The sequence below is a fragment of the Asparagus officinalis genome, chromosome 4 (assembly GCF_001876935.1).
Source record: "Asparagus officinalis chromosome 4, Aspof.V1, whole genome shotgun sequence".
Classification (NCBI taxonomy): domain Eukaryota; kingdom Viridiplantae; phylum Streptophyta; class Magnoliopsida; order Asparagales; family Asparagaceae; genus Asparagus; species Asparagus officinalis.
In genome coordinates, this window is record NC_033797.1 from 24,410,414 (window position 1) to 24,430,509 (window position 20,096).

The window sequence follows — 20,096 nt, forward strand, 5'->3', positions numbered from 1 at the left end:
ACGGCGCTTAGGAGTATGCCTTTGAATCGATCTTTAAGAAAGGTACCATCCAAAAATAAGAGTGGTCTATAGCCGTATAAAAAACCATTTATGCAGGCGGCGTAGCATATGAATAACATTGTAAACCTCCCCTTATTTTGTTCAACATGAATATAGCTACCTGGGTTTGTCTTCTTGACCTCTTCTACATACCTAGAAAATTGAAGATTAAGCGTTAGTACCAACATTGAAAAAATAACTATAATCAACGTCACATAAAGGAAATTAGTTTGTCTTTTGTTATATATCATCTTCTATTTACCATCGTAATTGATCGTAGGACTCATGGGCATCACCATATAATTTCTCTTGTGCTCTTTCTTTACCCCACCAAATCTTACTATAATCATAATTTCTCTTGTGCTCTTTCTTTACCCCACCAAATCTTACTATAATCGACCCTAATCCCATACGAGCATAGAAACTCCTTTTGAACGTCAATAGGCCGTATATCCGGTCGAACCTTTAACATGGGTTGTAATTGGGTAGCAATGAATCGCCTTGAGGCTCTAGATTGACCAGCATTATTGCCATGCTGCCCACAACTGTGATTGTCCACAAACCTTTTGATTTCAAGTCTATTATCATTTTTCGGTGGAGAGGCAAATAACATCCACGGACAATTTTTGGCTGCCTTAAACCGACAAAACACTCGAATACGCTTCGGTTCATTCTTCCCAAACTCGTATTCGAATTTTTTTGCCATGGAGTAGTATAGCAAGGCCAATCTTAACTCCTTCGCACTTTCAAATCGTTGTCCCTCACCGGTTAAAGCTGTGTGCCACCAAGCAGGAATCCTCTCTGATCTGCTAATCATGTCATCAATCGTCATGACATCATCTCCGGAAGGATTGTCATTGGGATTCTTATCTGGAACACTTGTGGTCAACAACGCCGACGGGCCACAGTCTACACTTTTTGATTTCAAACTGCACAAATAATAGAAGTATCAACAGATAATAGCAAAAGCTAAAAAGCAAAAACGACAATTGCTTGCTGTTAGAATCAATTAGAACTAAAAGAACTAACAATATAACCATTAGAGCTAACAGTGCATTGATTAGAACTGACATAATAGCTATTAGAACAAACAATATAGCCATTAAAGGTTAGTTCTAATTTAACGAAGTTATTTCTATTTTATAACAAGCTATTTCAAAATTATAACATGTTAGTTCTATTCTGCACAGTGTTAGTTCTATTCTGTAGAGTGTTAGTTCTAATCTGCACAGTGTTAGTTCTATTATGTAGAGTGTTAGTTCTAATCTGCACAGTGTTAGTTCTATTTTGTAAAGTGTTAGTTCTAATCTGCACAGTGTTAGTTCTAATCTGCACAGTGTTAGTTCTATTCTGTAGAGTGTTAGTTCTAATCTGCACAGTGTTAGTTCTATTCTGTAGAGTGTTAGTTCTAATCCCCTACAGTGTTAGTTCTATTCTGTAGCGTGTTAGTTCTAATAATATGCACAGTGTTAGTTCTAATCTGTAGTGTGTTAGTGTCAGTTCTAACTGATGGCTTGTTAGTTCTATTTTATACCTACATTGTCTAATTTATACCACGTTAATTTATACCACGTTATATCTAATTTATAACAATTAGGACTAACAATATGGGAACTATAGTGGAACCAGCAATAACTCTAGTAGAACTAACAAAATAGCGATTAGAACTGACAAATAAAACATTAGAACTCTAGTATGGAGCATAACAAAGAACTGCTTAATGACAAATAAAACATTAGAACTGAAGTCCAGTTAAACCTAGTATAGAACTAACAAGAAGACGATTAGAACTTAAGTTAATTGATTTTACAGTTAACCTACTTGTCTTGTCGGACTTGCTCGTTTTCCTGTTTATTCGAAGAATCATCTCCTTCTTTAAAGGCTTGCACGTGAACCTCTTTCTTTCAGTCCAAGATTGTGGCAATGCTCCACCATAGACGTCAGATCACCATCGTTCTCAATGAGAATTTTTAAGCTTCCAACTGTTTGATCTTCGTATGCCAAAATTAATGACTCGTATGGAAGATCTAACCTCTCTGCCGCATCAAACTTGAGATCCAAGATGGTGGTTGAAGAATTAATCTTCAAGAATACCGCTTTATACTGCGAAGAGACAATGCAGATGATATCTTTTTAGCCATTTTGATCTGAGGAGGAGGAGTAATGGAGAACTAACTAGTTATTGCTCATGATGGAGAGAGTTATGGAGAGAATTTTGGTCTGAGGAGGAGGAGTAATGGAGAACTAACTAGTTATTGCTCATGAGATGGAGTAAAAAAAGGGGGGAAATTCCCTCCATTTTCCCCATCATATCGCATTAATGAGAAGTGACTTCTGTTGTTCGGACCAGGACTCGTCTGGGGAAGAAAGAGAAGGACAGTTTCGATTTTTTTGCAAAATACGATCTGCTTTTAGTATAAAGCTGACGTGGAGGGGGCTTAAAACATTAAAGCTCATTTTTTGGGGCTATTCCACATGGGGCAAAGTACAAGGGGGCTAGTCACACGAAGTTCCCACTTTTGGGGCCTGGACACATTTTTCCCTAAATTCTAACATCTCGAGTTGCCCAATAGGTCACATAATAAAACCGTATTGCTCTCTTATGTGGTACTGAGTTTAATTCTTGTCTATGCCAGCCATAAAAGAAATAAAAATTCTAGCATCTAATTTTGTAGGAAGTACTTCATCCCTTTTTAAGTCATATCGTGTGAATCACGTCACACGCCTATAAAGGGCTAATATGGTAATTACGCAAAGATAATCGAAGTCCTTTGCCTGCTTATAATCAAGCAAATAATACCAAAAAACCTAATCTAAATTATATGCCGTCTTAACCTTAATCCTTCTCTTTATAAAACCCCACAAGGTCCTCTCAATTTCTCTCCCCCTTTAACCGCTTCGAATCAGGATCCATCTCTTTTTGTCGATGGCGCGAATGCCGATGACCTCGCGTCGGCAGTGCGAAGGNCGGCGGAGGTAAAAGATTTGGGGGAGAGACCGGTCAGAGTCTACGCTGATGGGATCTACGATCTGTTCCACTTCGGACACGCTCGAGCCCTAGAGCAGGCCAAAAAATTGTGAGCTTTTGTTTAACCTATTTCTAGAAATTTGGTCTCTTGACGTGAACACGTTTGGAATTGGTGCTGATTAGTGAAACTAGGTGTACAAATTGAGTAGCTTATGTTGGGTTAGTGAAATTAGGCATAGAAATTGATTTTCCTTTTTTTTTTAATTTATCACTAATTTCGGGACAGGCAACATGCAATATAGAATTAAGGGCTGAAGCTTCTTCTATTGATTTTTCTTTCATTTCGTGATGCAATAACAATTTAGACCAAGGCAGGCATTATCAAAATATTGAAGCAGAAAGTAGACTGTTGCATTTATATTTTATCAAGGATTATATTGCTATGCTGTTTATTGATAATTAATGATATTAAATACAAGTGTTTGTAACTCAATATAGAAAGCATCTGTTTACATATTTTGTTATAGTTATTGTTGGACAAATTTTCAAAACCAGCATTTTTTGAATTTTATTCCCAAAAAAAGACTCATTTCAAACTTAATTTCAAAAACCGACACAGTTGGGCTGAAACTGGGTCGGTTTTTGCAAAAAAAAGTTCCCGAACTTCACGGGAGTTGAAGTCCCGTGAAGTTTTTCACGGGACTTCAACTCCCGTGAAGTTTGAGAACTTTTTTTCCAAAAACCGACCCAGTTTCAGCTAACTGGTTCGGTTTTTGAAATTAAGTTTGAAACGGGTCTTTTTTTGGAATTTTTTTGGCAAACAGGTTGGTTTTAAAAATTTGTCCAGTTATTGTTACTAGTATTAGTTGGGGGTAGCTTAGATTATATGAAAGCTAAATTTTTTTAATCCGACCCTCAAATCCCCAGCCAACTTGTGATTATTATTTATGTCTCTCCACATTCATAATTATTCTGCTGTTTAATGTAAATTGTCTCTTAAGCGCCTAGATGTCCACCTGTACACTGGCAAACTCAGTGGATCTCACCTATGGCTTCTCAGTCTAGGGAGTAGGAACATAAAGAGGGAGGGTAGGTGAATAAGTTGAAAATAGAAGATGAAGATAGTATGGTGAAGTGTATCACTTATTCTTTGAAGTTCTCAGTATATTTTTTTCACTGTTAATACAATGTTTAAGCAAGCAAGCGTCTTCCACAGTACCATCATCGCTTCTAATTATATAAGAATGAAATTGTTATAAATGAATTTTGTGTTCCCATCAAACTAAAGTTAGGCCATTAATTACTAGAAGTGTAGAGCATATTATTCTACCTTAGAAAGCAAATATAATGTTCGTAGTACATGGAAACTTTATCTGATTACTCCGTATATACATTGCTGGAAACAAAGTTGCCTCATTTATGTGATTTCTGTAAGGTATATATAGCCAGGCAGAGCCATCTATTCTCCAGTGTGTGATTTGTTTGTTCATTGTTGACCTACTTGATGTGTGTAAATTAATTTTCAAATGTAGGTTATATTCTATATATTAACACCAGCTTTTTCCTGATATGTTCATTTCATGTTCTCCTTAATACTGAAAAACAACTGAACTCTAGACTATTCAAAGTAACTTTAATTTTATTTGGCTCTTTATCTCATAAACAATTTCCAAGGACTACTTTCTAGTCATGCATTTACAATAGTAGAACTGTATCATATAAACAACCATTTTATTAAATTTAATTAGTTATTCCTTATTCCAGATTTCCAAACACCTATTTGCTTGTTGGCTGCTGTAATGATGAAGTCACTCATCGATACAAGGGGAAAACTGTCATGTCCGAGTCTGAGCGCTATGAATCACTCCGTCACTGCAAGTACATTCTGTTCTTTTCTTTTGACTATATGATTGTTTTTATTTGCTTAGTTTGGCACTTCCAAGAGACCGGATTTTTGTACGAAATCTTGTTTCATTGTAAAAATAAATTGTAGTATGTCAACTATTACTAATTTTGCTTGTGTTTCTCTATTTAGCTCTCTTGACTCCATTCTAACCATAAAACTACTGTTCTTGTCTAATAATTTGATTGCAGAAGGTGACAGGAAATATTGTGTATCATAATATGGTTTTCATATATTGTTAACATCTAAAAGTTAACATTGATGAATAATTTAATAGTACACTGTTGGCAAGGGTCCAAAACCGACTGGATTTAGGCAGTAGAGACAGAATAACAAAGCAAATACTCATGTATACAGAATATGAGTGTTTAAATACTTGATGGTGTCATCTTTGATATTATCACTATCAGAGTTGTTGAGGACTTGAAGGATCATATATGTTTCTTTTTGTTGACTTTCATGTTGATGACCTAATTTAAAATTACTAGTGTTTTGCAATATGAAATGTATAATAAGGAATGGCTCATGTGTTTCTATGCATAGGTTAAAAAGGACACATACATGAACAAGTGACGATTTGTAGACCATAAGCTTGCATTCCAACAAATTGTTCTCGTTCTGACCACTTTTTTATCTTATGTTGCACTATGCTTTTAGGCTAATGAGTTAGGAGACAGACAAATGATTGATCTCTGTGATTTACTAGTGCTTAGCTAAGATCAGTATTGTTAAATACTTAAAGTAAAAGGATGTCTTCATCTTGTCGATGTTATGAGATAGGGAATAGTTTGTTGCAACTTAAATTAAATGCCACATGTTTTTACAATTCCCACCATATTGGAGATGCAATTTTCAGATTTACTTTGTAAGTTTTTTTAGTTGAGACGTAATTCTCTAAATTGTTGAATGTTGATTATCGCAGGGGGCGTTCAATTTGTTGACTGTGCGCCCCCCCTGCTGAACTTGTAGTGCCGTATCAACGCCCGGCATACCAGTGTTGTACTGGTTGATGTTGTTTTGCATTTTTCACGAAGTATTATTGTGAATTTATTTCTTTGTTATGATATGCCGGGGATGACTCCCCACTAAATACGTTGTGTGCTTATCCATGTCCTACAAATGATGCATTTCTAGAAATTATTAGGGAACTTAAGAACCTTCCTTTATTTACTAAGCTAATATGCAGAAAATGTAGTGCACTTCCTTCTTTTGCAAAATTATAGACTGCGCAATGTCTACTCTTGAGATTTGTTACATGCATCATATTAATCATTTGGCACAGTGAAATGATTGTGCATCTTAAACATTTGTCGTGTATTTACTTCTGGATCAATTTAGCTAATTTCATCTATTGTTGAAACTGTATTTCCAATATCATCTTCATACAAACTGTCCCGAAGAAGGATTAAAATTTTATTTTCTGACTATAGTTTGGGAAATACAGAAAATGGACTGCATATGATTTATTCTTGTTTTTAGTTAGTTGCAGAAACATTTTTATTGATGTTGGTACTAAAATTATTCTCATTTTCCATCTTAGGTGGGTTGATGAGGTTATTACTGATGCTCCATGGGTCTTAAACCAAGAGTTCATTGACAAGCACAAGATTGACTATGTGGCTCATGATGCCCTCCCGTAAGAATTATCCATTTAAATGTTCAAAGTTTCATCGCTATGCCAAGTCTTGGTTTTCAATTCTGAATGAAATTGTTCCTTCTTGGTAAACATGACTATTTTCTTGTGAGCAGATAAATGTATTGATACGTTATGGTGATAATTTATGGTAGATTGTGCAATTTTAGTTGATGCATAATTTAACTGGACACGTGATCTTGGTATAGAGAGGCAATATCCATTCATCTTTCACTATTAATTTCATCAAGCTGTCTTCCTTGAGGAGTTCGCCTCCAATGCTAAACATCCTTGTTGATATTTAGAAGTTTCTCTGATAAAGGACTTAGCTCTTTGTAACTAGTTAAGGTTATAATGAGGATTTCTTTTCCTTGCTTAACCGAACAAATTTGGCAGGCCATGTGACTGACAATAGTAACTGGTAACAATGGTAGAATGTGCATTTGCTGTAGTCTGGGTACCGACTTTTATGCCCCTATAACTCTATTTGTCAAAATCGCAGGTTATCAGCCATCAACTTTATCTTCTATATGTGAACACTGATAAAAGTACTTAAAAGCGCCTTTTTAGCTGAACTTTCTGACTTCATCCTAACATCTATATGTATTTCACGTTTATTCTTGCTATCCCATGCCACTGCAGTGACTTACAATTATGTCTGTTAATCTTTGTAGATATGCAGATTCAAGTGGAGCTGGGAATGATGTATATGAATTTGTTAGTTCTCTTGATCAAATTGTTTATATGAAACGACTTCCATGATAAAGTTTTTATTTTATTGCAGGAATATTGTAATCAAAATTAAACAATAATCTATTGTAGGTTAAATCCATAGGCAAATTTAAGGAAACAAAGCGTACAGATGGAATATCGACATCAGATGTCATAATGAGGATACTTAAGGACTACAACAAGTATGTTATGCGTAATTTAGCTCGTGGATATTCGAGGAAGGACCTTGGTGTGAGCTATGTCAAGGTAAAATAAAATTTTGATACTAGTGGGGACAATTCTTTGTCTTCGCTGCTGACCTTCTTATGTCTCTTTTTCCAATGCATTTGTTTTGCTAAAAAAATGATTGATGACTGCTGTTTTTTAATTATCAGGAGAAGCAATTAAGGGTAAACATGGGAATCACAAAATTTCGTGAGAAAGTCAAGGACCATCAGCAAAAGGTGAGATCTAAGTTTTTAAGTTTGTAAAGATCAACTACATATATCTAATCATATTGAACTGCTCCAAGTTGATGAAGACTGGTAAGTTTGGAGAACGTGCCCAAATACAGATGATTATCTGAGGGGAAAAAGTAAGATTGGATTCTCCTGTTATCTTCTAGACTCAGTGCAAAAGAAGGATAGAGTTATAGTTAGCAACTTACCATGCTTCCATGCCTATTCAAGAACTTGATGGAATTGGTATCCAGTTATTGGCCATAAGTTGGAGTTATTTTCGTGCGTTTTCATTTGGATGGTTTTGCACTATAAAGATAATGCATATTATAGTCACCAAGTCCCTACAGGCAAACTACACTTGACAAGTGTAGCAAAAACTAGTGAAAGTAAGTTTCATTCAATCAGTCAACTAGTTGGTACTTGGAATAAATTGGCTTTTGCTGTAATTGAATTCCACAAAGTGATGTTGTACATGGTAACAAAGAGCTTTTGCATTCCTTGACATATTTTCCTTGCTAATCCTATTGGAATATCCTAAATTTAGTGGATCAAGCTTCTCTTTGCCTTGGTCACTATTTAAATAGTTGCTATGTTGAAATTGATGACTTCCTTCACGTTATGTTTTGTCAAGACAATCAAGCTGCAAAGTGTTAGTTTTGTTTTTCTCCTATAATATATGTGGGATTAAATACTTTTAATTGGCAATTTTGTTAGACTCTGTACATAGTTATTAGCCATATACTGGCTCACTTTAAACTTGTATTAAACAAAATATTAATACCATATTATTTATTTTAAGCTTTTTTTATCATTGATCTTCATTTGTTCTACACTGTGCGGCATACACAGAATAAAAAAGATGGAGGCCTTTGTCCTTTACTGGTGAGGCTTCTTTTAAATAATTTGTTTCCATTGTGTTAGTAAAACTAATAAGCAAGATGGCAGTATACAGGCAAAATCTTAGAAGGATGTTTTGAGTAATTTTTATGTAGATATTTTTATTGATAATAAGGCTTGATTATGGCTGTAAGCTCATCCAGTCCATTCTTCATGTGTATATGCAGAATTTCTGCAATGCTGTACTTTCTAGCCAGGTATCAGAACATAAGTAGATAAATGATCAATAGTCCTCCTAGTTACTCAGTTTCAGCTCTTTTTTGCGGAGGAGCAAAATAAAAGCTTCAAGCTTGAAGTACTATTAGGGCTCAATCATGGCAATGGCCAGTTCACTTTTGAGTATAGACAATCTCTATAAATTTTGGTGCACGTACAAAAGCTTTGACCGTGGACTTGTATTTTGCAGTTACATACAGTAGCAAAGACTGCTGGAAGTCATCCTAACCTGTGGTTGGAGAATGCTGATCGATGGGTTGTTGGTTTTCTTGCGAAGTTTGAGGAAGGTTGCCATGCTATGGTAAGCTGTAGAATCGAAGCCCTTATCGATAATGAGACCTAGTATTATCAGTGTAGCAATTCTTCTGTATTATCAGCGTACTATAAATTCAACTTCTTCGGTGTTTTCTCTCACAGCCATTAGGGTGTAAAGGACATTAGGTTTCAGAACGAGGACTTTGGTTTAATTTTTCGTTCATGAGTTTTAAATGGTAGAGGTCTATTTTTTTTAAAACATGGGTCTCTGAGATAGTAGTATTAGTGACATCCATTTCAACTTATAATTATCATCTCACTCACGTTTCTTTTGGCTGCAGGAAACTGCAATTAAAGAGGCAATACAGGAGAGTTTGAGGCGGCAATCGAGCCGAGAACTAATTGATCGTTACTTTCCTTATCCTACCATGTAAAAATATGCAAAGCACTCCCCATAAATTTTGTAGATTTGGTAGCTTTTCACAATCAGCTGTTGCTGTTCTCCTTTATTCTTTTTTTGCTTTTCTGTTGCAACGGCATCGGCCCACAAAGTAGGGACGGTGGCAGCAAATATTACTACGCTCTACTTCGTGATTCTTTCTTCAAGAGTTAAATAAAATTTGTTTCTATTTTCATTTTTGTCTGTATCAATCATTGAAGTTGATGATCATTGTTCTGCACTAATCAGTGTGAAATTGATGATCACTTACCCTTTTTTTTTCTCCCAAGTCTCCGATAGAGACTCAATAGAGGAAAAGTGGGTTTATTGAGTACAGCATGTTTGGCATATTATGCTTCATGAGCTTTTTCTTTATTTGAAAGTAATGCTGAAAATGTCGTTTCTGATGGAGTCTTGTAGTGACTCAGAGAGATTCTGTGGTAGGTCAATTAAACTTGCGTAAATCAAACAAAACCAAACAAAACCTGAAGGCTTTACCATGCAACTTCTCTTTTACTGCTATGATTTGAGCACCATATATATTGGGTTGCCATATCCTCTTATTCCCCTGACAGCTGTTTCTGTCCACATGACAACAGCGACGATGTTCAAAAGTATAGATCCCCTTCACATTGATGAAACGAACGTTTCCTCCAATGGCTTTCCCTTCTCCAATCCTCTCTCTTTGGCTTCCCAATGTCACCTACTTCTCCTCCCCGAGACCCCATTTCTCAGTCCCCAGGCCTCGGAAGTCCTCCCGAAACAAACCCATTTGCTCACGTTCGTCCCCGAACAGAAAAATCTCCACCGCTCCCTTCCAAATGCAATCCGATGACGATAACTCACTCCGTCAACAAGTTCTGGTGAGGTCCTCCAGCTCCGATGCCCCCAGAACCACGTTCGGACTCCCAACTGTAAGTTCTTATCGACCCACGCAAAACATTTTTGAGTTCTTGAATTCTGAGTCCTGTCATGTGATTACGTTGCAGGTGGTCGGAGTTCTGCACCTAGCGGTTTCGCTCGGATTGGTTCTCGCGTCGGATTATTTTCTCAAGAAGGCTTTCGCTGCGGCGGCTATAAGGTTCCCCAGCGCGCTTTTCGGGATGTTCTGCGTGTTCACGGTGTTGATGGTGCTGGATTCGGTCGTGCCTGACGCTGCGATGGGGCTGATGGGGTTTTTCGAGCCGGCGACGTTGTTTATTCAGAGATGGTTGCCGCTGTTTTACGTGCCGTCTCTGGTGGTTCTTCCTCTTGCTGTTAGGGACGTTCCCGCTGCTTCGGGGCTTAAGATTTGCTTCATCTTAGGTGTGTCATTTAATTGCCAGACCCTCGTGTTGTTATTTGTTTTTGAATTTGGAGATGAACTTAAAAGATGAGAGCAAACTTGAATTTATTGGCCGGCACCCTTTAAACCCTTTTAGCTTTGGGGTTTTCCGATATTAGTCCCCCAGATCTTTCGTAGTTTAAATTAATTCCCCCAAATCTTAATATTTTGATACTAGTCCCGCCAAATTGTTAAGTGTTTTGGAATTAGTCTCTTTGTTACATTTACAACCCAAATTGTTAACCATGGTTCTCTTTCACATTCTTGTGCAGCTTCAAATTCTGAGAAAATAAAAAAAATTCTTTGCAATATCAACACCCAACTAAACACAAGTTTGAATACATAAGGGTATAATTGCCATTGCAGCCAAAAAATATGAAAGATGAAGAAATATTCCCTCAATTTCAACCAGTTGCTAATCAGAGGAAAGGATTTGAGTGACTACTTTCAAAATATCTAAGATTTGGGGGACTAATGTCGAGGCAACCCTTTCAGCTTTTTAGTATTTCACATGACTGTCAAAACATACAAGTTAGCATAATATAATGTTAATCTATAGTTTTATAATCTTTTTACAAACAACTAAAACTTTCTCTGAATTATTAGAAACAGGTTAGTTTTCGTAAACAACCTGCCAGGAGAAACCACTGGTATTTCCCTTGTCATTGCTTCCATTGCAGTGAGTAGTTTCTGAATATTGCAAAGCCTGCAAGGTCAACCCCAGTGCTTCCCTGAATAACTATAATTTGAAAATTATAACGAAACATTTTTTTTTCTTATGGTAATTGTATTTTTTAGAGCTACAAGAAAGTGGAAATTAAGCCAGATATGCAACTAGAAACATTAGATTTTTTTGGAATGGGCGAGTTTTCCTTGTACTTTAATAAGTCAGAGGAGGGATGAAGGGAGTGTAAAGAATAACGGGCATGCATATAATAATTTTCTGGACAATCAATTTCTACTTTTTCTTGGCTTTTCATTTGCAAAGAATCTAAAGACTCTAGAAGTGTTTTCTTGAAATTTTATTTCTAGTGGAGTATCGATTCTTTCAAAATAACACACTCTGTGTGGTCTTGTTTCCACAGTTGGCGGCTGGTTGGCTTCACTTTCTGTTGCAGGATATACAGCCTTAACCGTGAGGAAAATAGTGAATACCGAAATGATGCCTGCTGAGCCAATGGCTAAACCTTCTCCATTTTCACAAACAGAAGTTTGGGCTTGGAGTGCCATTTTCGTTTCCTCGTTCATTTTAGCCTATGTAAATCCAACAGCGCTTGGTACAAATGCAAGGACATGCCTCCCTTTCTTACTTGCTGCTACAGTCTTAGGATACATGGTTGGCTCAGGGTAATATGCTGCTTTTATTTGTTCGAAAGTAGATTGGGTTAGTTATGGATAGACCCTGTACTGTCGCCCAATTGAGGGTACACCCCCTGTAGTCCTATTGTTGCAGATAGACCTCTTAGTGAAAATTTTATTTCCTCTTTTACCCTCAGAGAAATAGAATTTTTTTTGACGAATAGACCTCCTGAGGGTAAAAGAGTCAAATAGATTTCACTTAAAGGGCTATCTGTATCACTAGAACTACAAGGGTTTATCCACAATTGGGCGATAGTGCAGGGATTCTATCAGCAATTAACCCAAGTAAACATATATAAATATTTTTACTATCGATAGAAATCTTAATAGTCATTTTAATTTTGTTTGGTTTCTTATTAAGGTTACCATCGAACGTGAAGAAAGTATTCCACCCAATTATCTCCTGTGCATTTTCTGCAGATCTAGCAGCAATAGCATATGGGTACATTTCGCAGTCTGGAACGGATGCTGTTCTAGGTTTATAGATCTGTTCCATTATTCTCATTTTCAATGTTGGATTCTTTATGCATATCCTTTAAATGGTTTTATCAAACAGCGTAAATTCTTGCCTGAAGCACCTCAAAAATTTTGGAAGATGCTTGAACTTGATTTTTTTTTGGTTGTGCTAGGACCATTTTGCTACTGCTCAATTTTTTAAGATTTTTTTTCTCGTGAAGCAACTAGAGAATTTGTCATACACAAGCAACCTTACTGTTTGCTTAGTTTGGTTGACGATATACCATATAAAATTGAATTATATAAAATTGAATGGTCATCAATACTAAGGGAAATAAAATGCATGCATCATTTTCATAGAATCTAGAGGGCTAGTTGTGGATACACCACCTATAGCTCTATTGTTGCAGATAGACCCCCTGAGTGATTTTTTTTTACTGTTTTACCCTCCGGATGTCTATTTGTCAATAAACCAAATTATTTTTCTTAGGGTAAAAGAGTCAAAAAAATTCACTTAGGAGGTCTATCTGCAACGATGGAACTATGGGTGGTCAGTCCGCAATCGGGAATAATACAGGGGTCTATCCATAGTTTATCCTAGAATCTATCTTCAGTTATTACCAAATTGAAAGTTTTCTGAAAAGATGTGGAGTTCTTATCTTCATTTAATATAGGCCTACAGAATGTAACGAAATATATCTGCAGGTTCCTACCTTACCAAGGTTTCATCAAATCCAGGAGCTGGTGACATTCTTATGGGCTTTTTAGGATCAGTCATAATTTCATTTGCCTTTTCAATGTTCAAACAAAGAAAGGTACCATTTTTGTTACATAATATTACATCTTTTAAGCTACATGCGTGGATGTAAACCTATTTTCTTCTATCGCCTTTACTCTAGTCGATGTGTAACTTATTTCATACCGAGATTTTTTTGTATGACTTGAGAAGTCTAAATTATCATGGCTAAACGTATTTATTCCTGGTTATTAGCTTGTCAAGAGGCACGCAGCGGAGATTTTCTCATCAGTGATTATCGCAAGTGCGTTCTCTCTGTACTCAACTGCTATCATAGGCCGTGTCGTTGGGCTGGAGCCAACCTTGACCATATCAATATTGCCAAGATGCATAACAGTGGCATTAGCCCTAAGCATTGTATCCTTGTTTGAAGGTATCTTCTTAGTGCTAAATGGACAAACAATAAAATATAGGATAATACCTTGGTTCCAGTTTCTTCACATTTTTCAGCTTTTGCTTTTGTCAGTGTGTAATTTTTGTGAATGGTCTGCTTTGCTTTGGGTTCCAGTTTTGTAATTGATGATTAAAAAGTCAAAAATATAAAATATAAACAAGAACAGCTAGAAATTGTAAGCGTGTAAAGTATTATCTCCTTACAGTTCTCTCATTCTCCCTCGTTACAAACACCATGTTGCAGCTTTTGCTAAAACTCTAGCAGTTTCTTGAAAACTTGCTTCGGATACATAAACATCCTAGAATCTTACTGACCAATAGAAGTGACAACCTGTCAACTTCTAATGTAAGAAAAATATGAAGAATTGATCAATATTTAGGGTTGAAACCAGGTTATGGCCATCGAATTCATCTCTTACTACTGCTGTGGTTTATGTGTGGTTTAGGTGCTAATTCGTCTCTTACTGCTGCTGTGGTTGTTCTGACTGGACTTGTTGGAGCAAATTTTGTGCAAGCAGTCATGGATAAACTCCGCTTAGACGATCCGATTGCTAGAGGAATTGCAACTGCTTCTAGGTACATCCCCATAATTATTTTCTATCCGCCTAATAGACTGTTTCTTATAAAACTGCATGATTTACAAATGCCTCTTTAGAGGATTTTGGAAGTTCTGCTTAGTTATTACAGAAATTTTTTCTCAACTATGGTATATGATCTTATGAGCGCAGGTAACTTAGCCAAAAATTACGCGTATGTGCATGTGAGCATGCATATCTTTTGATACTTACATAATATTTTTCATCAAATATTGGTAACTGATAAAGTGTAATTTTTATTTTCTATTACATATGTTCTTGGTAAGCTGATTGTTGATACAAATTTTTCGTACTAACTTGAGACATTTACCAGCAAGCATCACTTGAACGGTTTTAAATTCTAACTTGATTACGAGCTTAACGGTTCATGACATGATGTTTATGACCAGTGCTCATGGACTGGGGACAGCAGCATTGTCAGCTAAGGAGCCCGAGGCCCTTCCATTTTGCGCTATTGCTTATGCGCTGACTGGAATTTTTGGTTCACTACTTTGCTCTGTGCCAGCAGTGAGGCAAAGTCTGTTGATGATTGTTGGTTGATTCAGATGTTCGTTTGTACTTCTTGTTATTGTCTTGATGACGGAAGAAGCAGATTGGGTTGATCAGTGCAAGAGCAAAACGTGCTCAAAGATCATAACAGAATGCACATATAAACTTGGAGACCGACAAAACTTTCGAGGCACCGTTTGCAACATTATCATGTTATTTATTTTTGACGTCGTAGCGAAAAGAATCATTGTGGTGTGACTGAAACAACCAGTAATTTGATTATGTGCAGAATCTGCAAATGATTAAATATGATAGCATTGCAGGCAGCCGTGGTTGGTTTTGTGCTCTCTATGCGCTGAATATTTAAGGACCGAAGACTAATTGATGAAAATAGATCTGGGATTCTTCTTTATGTATGTGCTGAATGTGTAAAGGATTAAATAGAGAACAATTTTTCAAAACAACCCCATTTAGAGTTTTATTTTTTAAAATCGACCGGTTTTTGTTTTATTTATCAAAACCGACCCGATTTTGTGATTAACCGCCTAATCACCTTCCTAAATAGTCGGGGTTGGCAAACCCGACTATTTAGGACCTTAATTTTTAGTGTTTAAGGCATCTAATCAGGGTTTAACACCCTCCTAAATAGTCGGGGTTGCCAACCCCGACTATTTAGGATGGTGATTAGGCTGCTAATCACAAAATCGGGTCGGTTTTGATAAATAAAACAAAAAATGGTCGATTTTGAAAAATAAAACTCTAAAGGGGTCTGTTTTGAAAAATTGTTCAATAAATGTGAATTGACTGAGTCTGATTAATTCTTTTCTTGTCCCTTAAAAGAAGGGGTTAACTATCTCTTAATCTTCAGAAAGATTTTCATAACCCACAAATCACAAGTTGCTATAAAACTCCACTTCTTTGTCTGCAGAAGTCAACATTAGAATGAGCTTCCCTCTCATGCTAGCTGATAGCTAAGTCCATTTCAACGTGCCTAAAGCGTGCAAAGAAAGTGGGCAAAGCTTTATTTTATTTTTATTTTTTAAATATGAAGACCATCTTTGAAACAGGATTTCCTTTCGTTTTATACGGAAGCTACATTTAAATGAGGTTTCTCTTTCAATCAATCATATTTGACCATTTTCTTTTTTCATTTTATCCTTAATTTCTAGAATACTTGTTATATTAGCAAGGGGGGAACAAATACTGTTAGTTTGGCATTAAGGGTGAAAATAGAAGGGGAAAAAAATTTGGTCCAATGTGGTTGATTGAAAGAGAGGTACTATCTAAAGATGGTTTCGTATAAATTGACATTCAAATATAGTCTACGAATAACCATTAACTAGTGGATGTTAACCAGTCAACGTTAAAGGCGACTTTTATGAAAATAATTTCATTAGTTAACAATTAAAACTCCTCATATGAAGAAATTTTCATTTTTAAACTCAATCCAACTTTTTTTAAAAAAAACCGACCCACTTTGTTTTTATTTCCAGAAATCGACTCACTTTGTGGCCACGTCAGCAACGTGGCCACGAAGCGGGTCGATTTTTTTTAATCTCGTCTCTAAATAGTCGGGGTTGTCAACCCCGACTAATTTTGCTACTGTCAAAATAGTCGGGGCTGGCAACCCCGAGTATGTAGAGATGAGATTAAAAAAAATCGACCCGTTTCGTGTCATGTTGTTGACGTGGCTACGAAGTAGGTCGATTTCCGGAAATAAAAACATAGTGGGTGGATTTTTTTAAAAAAAGTCTTAATGGGTTTAAAACAAAAACTCATATATATCTACCACATTTCACACTTTTGAAATGGCAATTTCCTTTCACAGATACCAATTTAGTGCTCATGTCATATCACATATGGCTTCCTATGATTCTAGATGTAGGGTAATAATGTCCTTGTAAAATACCCAATAATCCTTTGGACAAAGCAACAAAGCACAGTAAAGTATCCAAGAACCACAACTGGCAGCAGTGGAATCAAACCGATCCTTATTTCCTTCAGCTTTAGATTAGCCCTGGAGTGCAACCATGACTTAACCTGTCTCAAAATGGCAGTTTTAGCAATTATTGCAGGAAATGGGGGCCATATTGTTACTCTGAACTATCTCTCATCAATTCAACTGGTCTTAAATGGTAATCGGTGCACTGCCCAACAAAAGAAGTGTTCTTCCTTTTCCTCTGTTTTCCTCTCTGATCTTAGCTAGCCCATATTCATATCTCAATCCAAGCAAATGGATTGAAACTTTAGGTGGAAACTGAAGCGCATGTGAGTTCCTCCCTTCTCCTCTACTTGGATTTTGTTGTTTACTAATTGTTTTGTTGTCATATTTTACAAGTTCATAGTTTGTATGTTTCTCGCTGATCTCGTGACTTTATTGTGAGGTTATTTGTTGCTAGATTTCATGACCCAGATGGGCTTTTCACTGAGAAATCAGTGTGCCTTCTCAAATTCTCATGCTATATCATGTGGGTATTTGAATTTGCGCCTGTGTTTCATTTTTTTTTTCTTGTCAGTTTAATGATATAAGGATTCCCCCCCCTTTATTCCCATGGTGTATTATGTATTTATGTGGTATTTGAATAAGCTTCATAACCCTTTAGTTGGAGGTGGGCAAAAGTTCATTGATGTTTGATTTCATTCCAGGTAATTGGATGTAGCATTAAATTATAGAATTTATCTGTGTTCTTTTGGTAAGAATTCAGTAGGCTTTGTAGACACATTTCTTACTATTTTGGATCTCAATATCTTCAACCCGGATGATATTTGCATGATATGAGGGGTAATTGATGTGCTCTTTGTTCCTCAGATGACTCTCAATATCCCTACTATGTGTGGACTTAGTTCATCTCATGAGCTGAAAAGAAACCAAATCTGAGCATTCACATTGTGATCTTTCAGCTGATATGGAAGGAAAGGGTAGATTTAGTGCGAGGAAATGGGTGTTTTCCGATCAAACAAACCCTTCTAATTTGGCTAGTTCAGTTCCTGAAGGCAATGCTCCTGGGTACCAGCCAAGTTTCCTCAAGATGAGTGCATATACTAACAGAAGCTCAATAGTGAACGAGCCTGATAATGAAGCCTCTTCAATGGAGTTCCCTTGGTTTCCACAGAGAAGTTTCTTCTCTCCCACAAGAGACCCTTCACCTGAACACACAAAAAAGAACAAAGAGATCGAAGCGAAACCTGCTAAGGTCAGAATTGCCACTAAGGCACTAAGGCCTAAAGAACCAAAGAAGCCTCCAGCGAAGAAGAAAGGGACTTCAATTTCAACAGGCAAACGAGAAAAGAGAAATCAAGATGCCACCATTGAGGGTACAACACAGGATTTTTCGGGTGTGCCAGCACCTGTGTGCACGTGTACGGGTGTTTCTCGTCAGTGCTATAGGTGGGGATCCGGTGGCTGGCAATCGTACATGTTGTAACTACGACGATATCGAGCTTCCCGTTCGATGACTCTCAAGCCAGGTGGGCGTCGTATGGATGAAGGAAAATGAGTATCGGCCATAATGTGAACTTTTCAGAGGCTTGCGAGTGAAGGTCGTGATCTTTCTTATGCTGTGGACTTGAAGGATCACTGGGCGAGACATGGTACTAACAAGTTTGTCACGATTAGGTAGCAAATTAAGGGGTATTTCCTTCTGATTGCTGCTCTATTTGCATATTTGATGTGATTAACATCTACGAAACCATCTTAGGACTCTTATATCTGTCTGTTATCTAACCATGTACTGTTGCAACCTGTGGTAGTAAGCTTATATCACGTTCTAGTCTCCTTTTGAGTTATAAGATCAATTTTAAGAAGGATATCAAATCTGTTTTAACACAAAAACACATCAATATGTGCCTGCTGTTTCGATTTCAACTAATCTTAGCTATCATCTATGCGGTGTTGACACATCCCTTGTTTAGATTAGTATACATGTAAAAAATATTCATCTGCTCAGTTTTATATTTGCTTAGAGTTGGCGTCTGTATTTCTCTGGATTGTTTTCCCAGAGGGAGAGGGAGAGGGAGAGGGAGAGGTAGAAATATGGGAAAGGTCTCTTCACTGTTGATATTTGATTCTGAAGTTTATTACTCTATATGCATCATGACATTTCTACATTGATCCCCTTGATTCATTTTCATGCTTTTGCTGCTCTTCTTGCATTTGAATCTCATGTCAATTTGTTTGATCATTATTTACCTTTTTACATGCATACACAATGAAAATTCACATCGCTGCAATTCATGTATTTAGTCATAGGAGAGTATCCATCAACAATGTCAGCTTTTATTATCTTGTGCACTTTAGCCATGGGAGCATTTATCTTGGGTTTTGACTCTTCGGTCTGTATATAATTTAATCATGTATTACGAAGAATAGTTTCTAGTGTGCTTATCAATTTCTGATCTCTGCTGAGTTGCGAACTCGATCTAAGCAGGATATCACAGTATCACAACGCAAAAACGCATCAATATGCATCATTAAGACATACAAGTTCTATTTCAGCCGACACCTTGTTTATCTTCATTATGTTGTGTTGCAACTTCTGTTTCGATTTCAACTAATCTTAGCTATCATCTATGCGGTGTTGACACATCCCTTGTTTAGATTAGTATACATGTAAAAAATATTCATCTGCTCAGTTTTATATTTGCTTAGAGTTGGCGTCTGTATTTCTCTGGATTGTTTTCCCAGAGGGAGAGGGAGAGGGAGAGGGAGAGGTAGAAATATGGGAAAGGTCTCTTCACTGTTGATATTTGATTCTGAAGTTTATTACTCTACATGCATCATGACATTTCTACATTGATCCCCTTGATTCATTTTCATGCTTTTGCTGCTCTTCTTGCATTTGAATCTCATGTCAATTTGTTTGATCATTATTTACCTTTTTACATGCATACACAATGAAAATTCACATCGCTGCAATTCATGTATTTAGTCATAGGAGAGTATCCATCAACAATGTCAGCTTTTATTATCTTGTGCACTTTAGCCATGGGAGCATTTATCTTTGGTTTTGACTCTTCGGTCTGTATATAATTTAACCATGTATTACGAAGAATAGTTTCTAGTGTGCTTATCAATTTCTGATCTCTGCTGAGTTGCGAACTCGATCTAAGCAGGATATCACAGTATCACAACGCAAAAACGCATCAATATGCATCATTAAGA

At 36.7% G+C, this 20,096-nt stretch overlaps 3 protein-coding genes across 3 annotated transcripts; all 3 read left to right on the top strand.

The window, feature by feature from the left end:
* On the top strand, positions 2,515–9,718 carry LOC109838363 (choline-phosphate cytidylyltransferase 2-like). The gene is made up of 9 exons (XM_020406814.1): positions 2,515–2,524; positions 2,906–3,116; positions 4,772–4,885; positions 6,451–6,546; positions 7,218–7,260; positions 7,366–7,521; positions 7,650–7,718; positions 9,019–9,129; positions 9,425–9,718. The coding sequence occupies exons 1-9, from the start codon at positions 2,515–2,517 to the stop codon at positions 9,515–9,517; spliced, it is 903 nt and encodes a 300-aa protein (XP_020262403.1). The 3' UTR covers positions 9,518–9,718.
* LOC109836974 (plastidal glycolate/glycerate translocator 1, chloroplastic) lies at positions 9,900–15,340 on the top strand. Its single transcript, XM_020405039.1, has 8 exons — positions 9,900–10,436; positions 10,512–10,827; positions 11,932–12,193; positions 12,567–12,682; positions 13,367–13,476; positions 13,653–13,830; positions 14,297–14,426; positions 14,836–15,340. Exons 1-8 carry the CDS (start codon positions 10,158–10,160, stop codon positions 14,984–14,986), a joined length of 1,542 nt encoding a protein of 513 aa, XP_020260628.1. The 5' UTR covers positions 9,900–10,157; the 3' UTR covers positions 14,987–15,340.
* LOC109836975 (protein BASIC PENTACYSTEINE7-like) lies at positions 17,635–18,368 on the top strand. The gene has a single exon (XM_020405040.1). The coding sequence runs from the start codon at positions 17,842–17,844 to the stop codon at positions 18,358–18,360; it is 519 nt and encodes a 172-aa protein (XP_020260629.1). The 5' UTR covers positions 17,635–17,841; the 3' UTR covers positions 18,361–18,368.